The 12,147-nt window shown below is 36.5% G+C and overlaps 1 protein-coding gene across 2 annotated transcripts in view; it reads left to right on the plus strand.

Annotated features, from left to right (window-relative positions):
• Window positions 1-12,147, plus strand: part of stim2b (stromal interaction molecule 2b) — a 70,452-nt gene that overhangs the window by 34,683 nt on the left and 23,622 nt on the right. For both annotated transcript variants that reach the window (XM_067437338.1, XM_067437339.1), the window contains 2 exons: window positions 6,176-6,306; window positions 10,065-10,176. In XM_067437338.1, coding sequence (XP_067293439.1) covers window positions 6,176-6,306; window positions 10,065-10,176 — 243 coding nt within the window. The remainder of the gene's footprint in view (window positions 1-6,175; window positions 6,307-10,064; window positions 10,177-12,147) is intronic.

Raw genomic sequence — 12,147 nt, forward strand, 5'->3', positions numbered from 1 at the left:
ACTTTTACTTTTCACCACAATATGGAAGAAAAGTTATTGAATGAGTAAATGCCTTTATATAGCACTTTCAACAGTCCTATGGCCATCCAAAACACCTTACATATTGCCTCACATTCACCCATTCATACACCGATGGCGGTGTCAGCCAAGGCTCCATCCAGTTCATCAGGAGCAGCTGGGGTTAGGTGTCTTGCTCATGGACACCTCAGGTCAGGTGGAACCGGGGATTGAACCACCAACTTTCCGGTGTGGAGACAACCTACATGAACCACTGAGCCACTGCCACCCCTAAGAACTGTTGTGACTTCTGTTTTTTAATTGCAATGTAAACAATTATTACAATAATACATTACACTGTGCTCGTTTTTGATGCCTAATACGTTTCATTTTGTTTGTTTAAGTATGTTATCTTGTGAGGTAAATTGATATTATAGATATTGGAAGCATGACTAAGATGGAGATCCAAAACGAACAGAGCTCCCTGATCCAGAACGGGTACTATCCCTGTTCCATGACAGCATCTCGAAGCAGATGTCTGCTGGAAAAGACACATGAGCTATTTCTGTTTCTCTCTGAGTTCTCTCTATCTTTGAGGTAATGTTTGCAGCAAGGTGATATATACTGAAAGTCCCATTTCATTACATTTCTTGTTTGACTGGACTTCTCACCCTCTCAGCTTGCGGTCTCTAGAGAGGCCCAGTCTGGGTATTGTGCAGTAAGAGACAGTCTCACCACCAGCTTCCCTTGGGTTTCACATAAACTCCTTTGAGTGCTTATATCACTTTTAATTATCTTTGTTTTTTTCCCTCTGTTTTCTCTCCTGCAATGAGTGAACTCACATAAACATTGTTTCTATCCTGACATACTTCCTCTGAAAGCCGATGAAAGTGAGAAGCTGTGTGTTTCAGCAGTGTGCTTGCTCCTGTTCAAGAGAGACATCCATCAGTAATTCGAGTGTCCCAGGCACATATCAGATCTCTCACAGTATGCATTTACTTTTCACGTTGCTTCTCTCTCACAATTCTGTAATTACCAGTTAGATTAAAAGGGCCCACAACTTGCTTTTGAAAATGGTTGTGTTAATGTTGTGTGATTACATTCTGAACTAAATATAAATAAGTTATTGAACATTTAGCTCTATCATTATCTAGACAGAGAGGCATGCACTGTCTAAAACAATATGCAAAAATTGTACCTTTAGGGCAAGGCTGGGCAACCCTGGCCCTCGTGATCTTGCATAGTTTAGTTCCAACCCTGATCAAACTCACCTACCCGTAGCTTTTTAGTAATCCTGCAGACCTTGATTAGCTAGTTCAGGCGTGGTTGGTTGGGAGTGTACAAAGTAAAATATCTTTTCACTTTAGTGAGAAAGTGAATATCACATAACAGGCACAATAGCGGTAGACAACGTATACGTATCTATTGGTTAAATATGCATCACATGACTAAACATACATCACTGTTGCCAAATACCTCTGATTTGACAGTCCACATTACAATGTGAAAACAGCATTTTCAATTTTATCCGCTTGTGAAAGCATTTTCAAATGCTCAATTTTTGCAGGACAGAATCCCTGTGTGGATTGTCCCATATCTATTTCTAAAGGTGCATATTAGTAGCTTAAAGGGTTAGTTCACCCAAAAATGAAATTGATGTCATTAATGACTCACCCTAATGTTGTTCCACGTAAGACCTCTGTTCATCTTCAGAACACAGTTAAAGATATTTTATATTTTAGTCCCAGAGCATATGCAGTCTATGCACATTGTACTGTCCATGTCCAGAAAGGGAATAAAAAAAACATCATCAAAGTAGTCCATATGTGACATCAGTTGGTTGATTAGAATCTTGTGAAGCATCGAAAATACATTTTGGTCCAAAAATAACAAAAACTACGGTTTTATTCAGCATTGTTTTCTCTTCCGCATTTGTTTTCAAACCTCAAATAAAGATTCAAATGGCCATGAATCAGTGAATCGATCAATGATTCGGATCGTCAATGTCACATGATTTCAGCAGTTTGGATCACTTGTCAAACTGCCAAACTGCTGAAATCAGGCGATCCGAATCATTGATTGATGGACAGTACAGTGTACGCAGACTGCATATGCTCTGGGACTAAAATATAAAATATCTTTAACTGTGTTCCGAAGATGAACAGAGGTCTTACGGGTGTGGAACGACATTAGGGTAAGTAATTAATGACATCAATTTCATTTTTGGGTGAACTAACCCTTTAAAGGGTTAATTCACCCAAAAATGAAAATTCAGTCATTAATGACTTACCCTAATGTCGTTCCACACCCGTAAGACCTCCGTTCATTTTCGGAACCCAAATTAAGATATTTTTGTTGAAATCCGATGTCTCAGACAGGCCTTCATTGACACCAATGTCATTTCCTCTCTCAAGACCCATAAAGGCACTAAAGAGAAGACGTTTACAAAGTCCATCTCACTACAGTGGCTTTACAATCATTTTATGAAGCAAAGAGAATCGTTTTTGTGCGCAAAAAACAAACAAAACAATGACTTGTATAGTTATGGGCCGATTTCAAAACAAAGTTTCAAACGGTTAAGAATCAGCGTATCAATTCATGATTCGGATCGCATGTCAAACTGTCAAACTGCTAAAATCATCTGACATTGGCGATCCGAATCATGAAACGATAAACTGATGCATAACGTTCAAAACTTTGTTTTGAAATCCGGGCATCACTATATGTCGTTATTTAGGTTTTTTTTGCACACAAAAACTATTCTTGTCGCTTCATAAAATGATTGTAGAGCCACTGTAGTTAGTCAAACCTTTTGGGTCTTGAGAGAGGAAATGACATTGGTTTCAATGAAAGCCTTTCTGAGCCATCGGATTTCAACAAAAATACCCCAACGGAAGGGTCCAAAAACAAGTGGTACGGTTCAGTGTTTTGATACCATTCACAACTTCTGACATTTGAAGCGTACTGTACTGTGAAATCTGTACACTGCATTAGAAATATGTATTTATGTAGTATATTATGATATATTTATGTATTGTCACTCTTGAATGGGTATATAAAAAACATGTTTTTCTTAAACTCTTCAGTGGGGCTCCAACTGATTTCCTTCACCATTAAATATAGACTGAAGAGTAATTGATCAGATGGGGATCTGTGGCATGTCATTCGTAGCTTAAGTTAAAAGTGGCCTTTGAAGATTGTTTGAGGACTTTCGTTCCTCTTGCCTTCAGGAAAGAAAGTCTTAGCAAGTGGCGGTTTATCTTTTATCTGTAACTCGTGTCTCCTGCCTCTGTCATTTAAAAAGTTTGTGTGTGTGTGTGTGTGTGTGTTTCTCATGGAGGCCCGTAACTGTTCTTTGTCATTTAGATAAACCACTTCCTGACAACTGGAAACAAAAATCTATTTATAGCTTTGTGTGTCCTAATTTCACTCATTTTGTTCTTCAGAACTATTTTTTGCTACTTGGTTTTATTTGTTCACCCCCTCACCGTGTCACTTCCTGCCACATGCTGTACGGATTAGGTGAGGATTGTTAGTGAGTTCGACAATGTCTCTTGAATGAAAAGTGACCTGCACATCATCAGCAGTCTTTTTTGTTCTCTTTGCTAATCTGAAAATGCTGCTAAAGATTGCTCTGTTTTTATTCCTTTATAATGATACATACAGTGGACTCCAAAAGTAGGTGACTAGTGAAAATGTTTCTATTTTTAATCCTTTTTTTAAGGATTCACTCGAATAAGGATACACTCGAACTGCGTGAACTTTTGTTCCAACCTGATTACCATGTGTTCTGAAACATCTCCAAGGTGCTAGTAGTCTTGTAGCTAGTCTTGTAGGCTACTTGGAAATGGAAGCAAGAATCTGTCCGTACTAACACTCACATGATCTGTGTCACTTGACAGAAATATTTCTCATTCATTTTACAATCGTTTTCATGTTTGCAAAATACCACATCCCACACACTTTTAGATACATTTAAATTTGAAAGATAAATTTGAACCCCACTGTTTGACAAACAGTATTTGTAATGGTTCGACATTACTTGTTGTTACAGTGTTTCTGTGATGTCACCCATCAGCACAAGTGAGTTCTATGCAAAAAAAAAAAAAAAAACACATGGAAATGAGCATGGACAAGGACATCTGGCACACAAATATGATTATGCATTCAGATGGGGAAACACATGCAAGGTGTAATGCAAATACTAAGAGAAGACCTTCTTTTGTTTAATTTTGTTTAGGAGCATTTTGCATTTTCTATTTTTTTTGTGAAGGGTTAAATTTGCCTTGTCACTTTACATATAAAGATGTACTTAAAGGGTTAGTTCACCCAAAAATAAAATCTATGTCATTAATGACTCAACCTAATGTCGTTCCACACCCGTAAGGCCTGGATTGATTCATGATTCGGATCGCCATTGTCACGTGATTTCAGCAGTTTGACATGTGATCCGAATCATGAATCAATCCGCTGATTCATTACTGTTTGAATCTTTATTTGAGGTTTGAAAACAAACGCGGAAGAGAAGACAATACTGAATAAAGTCATAGTTTTTGTTATTTTTGGACCAAAATGTATTTTCGATACTTCAAGAGATTCTAACTAACCAACTGATGTCACAGATGGACTACTTTGATAATGTTTTTATTGCCTTTCTGGACATGGACAGTATAGCGTGCATACACTTAGATACGCTGTCAGACTAAATATAAAATATCTTAAACTGTGTTCTGAAGATGAACGGAGGTCTTACGGGTGTGGAACGACATTAGCGTGAGTCATTAACGACATTCATTTCATTTTTGAGTAAATTAACCCTTTAAGTACTAGTTAAGTGGGTTAAAAAACACTGCAACTAATTACATTTAATGTAAACTATAATGCATTTAATTTAATTGTAAATTACATGGAATTAGATTGATAGTTCACCCGGAAAATAAAACTAAAATAATAATTTTAATAAATAAAATAAAATAAAAATGTCATCATTTACTTACCCTCATGTCATTCCAAACCTGTATGAATTTCTTTCTTCTGCTGAACACAAAAGAAGATTTTAAATAATGTCTGTCCCTTTAAGTGTAATTAAATTAAGTTTGCACTTGAGTATGTTGCTTTATGTTTATTATTTCCATACTCTTTTAAAAATATGCTATAGTGTACTTATGTTTCACAAGGGAACAAATAGCTCCCATGGGCTTGTGAAATACTTTTTTTTTTCAATGTTATTGAGAAAATTGTTATTTACCTTTTACAAATAATGTACAATTTACAAATAACTACAGTAAAATGAATTACATTTTTACAACAAATTTACCAATACATTTAAAAGCAATTTAGGCCCATACAAATATCTTGGCTGTAATAATGGGTAGAATAATGTAAAAATGTTACAATACATTTACAAATATATTTAAATTGAATATAGCCCCATACAGTAGGCACATAACATTGATTTAATATGCAGTTGAGTAAAAAATCTTAATAATAAGTCTGTATTTTTCAGTTGATATTTTAATTATTTGCTTTGGCTTTAGTATAAAACAATGCATTTTTTGCATAATGTCATGCTTTTCTCATATAGTATATATTGTTTTTTTACACAAGCAATATACAGCTGCTTTTATATTTTAGGAAGAACATCCTATATTTATATACATATTTTTTCTGTTTAATGCGTCTGTCCCTGGAAACATTTTCCTGGGCTCCTCAGTGATCTGTGCTGTTTCATCCAATCAAGGCTCTTTTCCAGTAATAGCTTTTTAAAACAGGATTGATTCGTCGCCGTTCACACATCTTCTCTTAAATAAGAGCCAGGATGTGATCCAACCGAATACCAGCACCATTTGCCATATCAACAGCCTGCAACCTAATAAGCGTGTCAAGACCGGTGAAAGCACACCACTGTAAACAGAGCCCTACAGATGCCCAGACATGCACATGCTCACACGTACAGACTGTTAGATACAAACTTGATGAGTAATAACATTACTTATTAATCAGCAGTAGGAAGTCTTGTCTATATAAGCATTTAAGTCATGAAAAGTGGCATAATAATTCTCATTATAAATGGTCCGTCTGGATGTGCAACAAACTTGGAATGAACTGTGTAGAAAAACAGACGTTTAATGCTGAGATTAATCATGTACAAAGATTCATTTTGTGTCTCTTCCCACAGACCCGTGTTTGATAGTCATCCCTCCATGTGTGAACGAAGCCGACCGCTTCAGTTTAGAGGCGCTTCGGCACATTCACAAGCAGCTAGACGACGACAACGATGGAGGAATCGAAGTGAATGAGAGTGTGGAGGTGAGCATATCCTTTACACCTGGAAAATTGTGTTTGCTTCATCATTGCCTCTCATTTAATACAATGATGCTTTTAAGTGAGGAAGGAATCATGTTTCTATAAGTGTGCAACTGTGCATGCATTTTGTGAGGAGGCTATGGGGCTTAAAAACAGCTTAAACCTACCACGGAACTCAAAGGGCAAAGTTGACATTGATTCTTGCCTGGATACATGAGTACATCTCCCATAGGACTACTACGTTACTGTGTGTTGGTGTTTTCATGATGAAAAATCCTTGCATATTCATTATATAGGATTTGTCTATAATTTGCTTTGAAATGCTAAAGCTTTATGTCACATGCATATGCATGTCTTCCTAAATGTGATCTAAACATGCAACACATTCTTTGCCAGTTAAATATAATCTTGACTTTGACATGATTTATGACCGTACATGCTAATTGCCATTTTGTTTCACAGAAACAGTGTGTTTAAATACAACAACAACCCTTTCTAATAAAATGAATCCCCAATTATTTGACTTTAATGTAGAATAAAACATTTAATAAAAAATGTACTATAAAAAAAATAAATATAGTAACACAGTAGCAAATACACAGTAAAAATTGCAAAACAAAAATGTATAATTAATCCAAAGTTTAAAGATTTATGAATAGGCTAAAACATCTTAATTTGAATGTGTGTTGTGTGACTGTGCAGTAAGCCAACACCTCGCTCAAACACAGGGTGAAAATAAAGCAATTATATAGGGGTAAATTTGACCTGCTGGCGTTTATAGGTATAATGATTTTTAAAGGAAGTGTATGTAACATTGTGGTCAAAACTTTGCCAGATAGTCTGCAGGATCCGGCAGGAACGTTTGTAGATCTGCAGCTGTGGTAACTAGAGCAGATCTGGCAACCCGGATGCCCAAACACTACTGACTTTGTGATTGGTCGATAGGAGGAGGGCGGAGCTTCAGGTCAAAACACAACAAGTCAACATCAACATCAGTTGAGGGCTGCAACAACAACTTTTAAATGACAATATCCTGGCCGGACTACTGTTGTCAGTGATATAAGTATTTGAAATTAACATGATTTCAGGGCATTTTATGATTGCTTGAAATACATTTCTTACATACAGTTCCTTTAACAACAGGGGATTGTAAATAACACAATTTTAGTAAAAGTCAATTACTGGGATCATTGGATATTTTATTGAAAGTCTTGTCATGTACATTTGAAACACAGCCATGGGCAAATTTTACCCCGTGGCAGTATAGTGTTAAGTGAGACTTTTTGTAAATACGCATGAAGTTAGTGAGGACGTGACGTGTGTTTTGAGGATTGTTTCTGGTCATGGCAGGTGCTTCTGGGCTCAAGAACTGTTTCGAGAAGAGGCCCAAGAATTTCTCCTTCTTACAGCGACTCAAAGTTGGTGTCCTCTTTCAGGACACAGCAGATTCCTGTGTGTGTGTGTGTCTGTGTGTGAGTGTGTGTGTGTGTGTGTGTGTGTGTGTGTGTGTGTGAGAGAGAGAGTTGTTAAATAGAGAGATGTTAAATAAGCCCACTCGACTTTAAATATGTCTTGGCTCTCGTTTGTTGGTTATGAGTATCTGAGGATATCAACATAATTCATAAACAGAGAGAACAATCACATTTGATTTACATAACCCTTAACAGTCGTTGGGTCATTTTGACCCAGAGAGGATTTTCTTTTTCCTGAAAACGTTAGTTAATGTTATCGCATGTGACTAAAACTTACTGGCTTTGCTCACACAGGGTATAAATTATTCCCAAAAGTTCCACCTTTTTACACTTGTGTTGCTCCCAGTCATAAATGATCTGTCCCCCAGAAATGGCTTATTGCCTGGATTCATTAAGTTAAATTAGGACATTTAAGTAGCTTTTATAAATGTGCTTTAGAAAAAAAAACAAGAAAACATTACTGATGTGCATCTTGTGACAAAAGATATACCAACTGTATTGGCAAAAGTTTTGGGACACCTGCATATACATGCACATGAGCATTAATGAAGTCACATTCTTAATATGGAGTTGGCCCACCTTTTACAGCTACAGCAGCTTCAACTCTTCTGGAAAGGCTTTCCACAAGGTTTAGGAGTGTGTTTGTGGTCAATTTTGACCATTCTTCTAAAAGTGCATTTGTGAGGTCAGGCACTGATGTTGGATGAGAAGGCCTGACTCGAAGTCTCAGCTCATTCATCCCAAAGATGTTCTATTGGGTTGAGGTCAGGACTCTGTGAGGGCCAGTCAAGTTCCTCCACACCAAATTTGCTCATCCATGTCTTTATGGACCTTGCTTTGTGCACTGGTGTACGGTCATGTTGGAACAGGAAGCGGCCATCCACAAACTGTTCCCACAAAGTTGGGAGCATGTCTTGGTATGCGGAAGCATTAAGAGTTCCGTTCACTGGAACTAAGCCCAATCCCTGGAAAACAACCCCACACCATAATCCCCCTCAATCAAACTTTACACTTGGCACAATGCAGTCAGGCAAGTACCGTTCTCCTGACAACTGCCAAACCAAGACTCGTCCATTCGATTGCCAGACAGAGAAGTGTGATTCGTCCCTCCAGAGAACACGTCTCCACTGCTCTAGAGTCCAGTGGTTTACACCACTGCATCCGACGTGTTTCATTGCACTTGGTGATGTAAGGCTTAGATGCATCTTCTCGACCATGGAAACCCATTCCATTGAGTTGCTATTGTTTCCAATTGCTTCAACTTTGTTTTAATAACACTAACAGTTGACCGTGGAATTTTTAGTAGCGAGGAAATTCACGAATGGACTTATTGCACAGGTGACAACCTATCACTATACCACGCTTGAATTCACTGAGCTCTTGAGAGTGACCCATTCTTTCTCAAATGTTAGTAGAAGCAGTCTGCATGCCTAGGTGCTTGATTTTATACACATATGGCAACGGTTGTGATTTGAACACCCAAATTCAATGATTTGTAGGGTGTCCCAAAACTTTTGGCAAAATAGTGTATGTCAGTGCAAGTTGCTTTCAGTTAAAACAGCTCAAGCATGCATTTTAGTCTGGAACTAGATTAAGCCTCTTGTTGTGCTTTATTATCACTCTAATTGAAAGAAAACAAGTTGATAAAATTAATCCAGTATTTGGTGATAATATAGTATAATGACAATATTTTTTTTGTAGGGCAGTCATTTTTGACCAGGAACAACAAAGGTGTTACAGGGTTTTCAAAACAGCATAAGGGATAAAAAAAAAATCATCATGCATGTCCAGCACACAAATAAGCAGAACGATAAGCAGAACGAGCAGAACACAGAGAGATACACAGTTTACACAGACTTGACCAAAGAGAGCTTTACACTTATCTAATTTCCTGTCATATTCAAACAGCTTTATTGTGCAATAAAACTCGAAACTAGTTATGTATTCTTCTTCTGGTCATCTTTTGAAATTGCATTGCAGCACTGCAAATATTGTTGGCTCATTATGATTAATCACACTTATTGTGTTTTTCCTTATTTGTAAGTCGCTTTGGTTAAATGCATCTGAAAAAGAAATTAATGTAATGAAATGGATACAATATTCAAGTGTTTCTCTTGTGTCTTTTTTGCATTAGAAATATTTGCATGATATTAAAAGATATTTTTAAAACCTTTAAAGCCTCTGATATCGTGTACCCTGAAGCCAAATAAAACATGATATGGCATGAACTACTTCACAAGAAGTAATTTTCCTATGGTTTAGGGATGTTATCTTGTTGTTTTTCTGCAGTTTATAATAGAGGACATGAAGCAGCACCAGACCAATAAACACAGTAATCTTCACCGAGAGGACCAGCACATCACGGTGGAGGAGCTGTGGAGGGGCTGGAAAATATCAGAAGGTAAAAAGAGATGGACAGAAAAAACATGGGCTGGGTGGCGGGAAAAAAATCCACTGGTAGAGCTGCATTTAACTCCACTTTTTGACATACGCTCACTAACTTCCAAAAGCACTTACCCTCTGAGGAATCCCCACCGCCATTTTGAAGTGTGTTCAACTTCATCAAGTGGGCAAGGAAACATTTTTTTTTTGATTTGCACAGACCCTCGAACCCTTGATTTTGACAGAGGGAGCGAGTCTGCTCGTATGTAAACTTCACGCAGCTCTATAGACCACAATACAATACGATTGTGTCTTCACAGCAGATCACACTTAATATACCCCCTGCCCACACAACTCTAGTGTTTGATGTTGACGCTATTTTGACATTTAACAGCACTTATACACAGTTATAGTTTATTGTATTGTTATAATTTTAATTTGTGTTTTAAAAAAAAAAAGATCTATAACAGCATAAGCATACATACAGGTCTATAGAATGGTGTGTAAAAAAAAGAAAGAAAAGTAAAGAATATATCAGCTCAATTGTTCATTCCATTGATCAAGGGCTTAGGGTTCCGCCGGTGGGTACTTGGGCATACAAGAATGGACTTAAAGGGTTAGTTCACCCAAAAATGAAAATTCTGTCATAAATTATTTACCCTCATGCCGTTCGACACCTGCAAGATCTTTGTTCATCTTCAGAAAACAAATGAAGATATTAGTGTTGAAATCCGATGTCTCAGACAGGCCTTCATTGACACCAATGTTATTTCCTCTCTCAAGACCCATAAAGGCACTAAAGAGAAGACGTTACAAAGTCCATCTCACTACAGTGGTTCTACAATCATTTTATGAAGTGGCGAGAATAGTTTTTGTGCGCAAAAAAACCCCAACAACAACAACTAAATAGCGACTTATATAGTGATAGGCCGATTTAAAAAAAAAGCTTTATTTATTCTTTATTTCTTTATTTATAAAAACAAAGCTTTATTTATTCTTTATTTCTTTATTTATGAAAACAAAGCTTTATTTATTCTTTATTTCTTTCTTTATTTATAAAAACAAAGCTTTGAACCGTTATGAATCAGCGTATCGATTCATGATTCGGATCGCGTGTCAAACCGCCAAACTGCTGAAATCATCTGACTTTGGCGATCGGAATCCTGAATCGAAACATTGATTCATAACGGTTTGAATCTTTGTTTTGAAATCCGGCCATCACTATATAAGTCTTTTAGGGGTTTTTTGCACACAAAAACTATTCTCGTCACTTCATAAAATTATTGTAGAGCCACTGTAGTTAGACGAACTTTTAACGCCGTCTTTAGTGCCTTTTATGAGCTTTGAGAGAGGAAATGACATGGGATGACATGACATTATTTTTCATTCGTTTATTCTAGTGTTTGTCCGGAGTTTGTAAAGTTTATAACAATAAAGTCATTGTTATCACCTTCATCTTCATCCTACACTGGTATCACACAATACATGACAATATTAGTTAATGTACTTTGAACTAACAAGAACATGAAACATTATATTAACTAACATTAACAAATGATAAATGCTGTAAGAATATATTGCTCATTGTTAGTTCATGTCAACTAATTAATAAAGTCAACAAATGAAACCTTTTTGTAAAGTTTTACCAAGATAACTATAATACACTAAACTTTTGTTTTTGATTTTAAAAAAAAAGTCTCTTAAGTTCACCAGGGCTGCATTTATTTGATCAAAAAACAGTTTTCTATTTTAATTTATTTTAATTTTATTCATATAGCCTATTCATTCCTTAATGATGGCAAAGCTGATTTTTCAGTATAGATATTCTTTGATGAATAAAAAGAACAGAAATACAATTCTTTTGAACAGAAATACACATTTGTCAATGGTAGTGTATACCGTTATTGTGATATAAAATTACTAATACAGGGATATAAGAATGTGGTCACACACTCACATGTACAGTAGCGACTAGTATAAAATGAATTGA

The sequence above is a fragment of the Pseudorasbora parva genome, chromosome 1 (genome assembly GCF_024679245.1).
Source record: "Pseudorasbora parva isolate DD20220531a chromosome 1, ASM2467924v1, whole genome shotgun sequence".
Taxonomy (NCBI): Eukaryota; Metazoa; Chordata; class Actinopteri; order Cypriniformes; family Gobionidae; genus Pseudorasbora; species Pseudorasbora parva.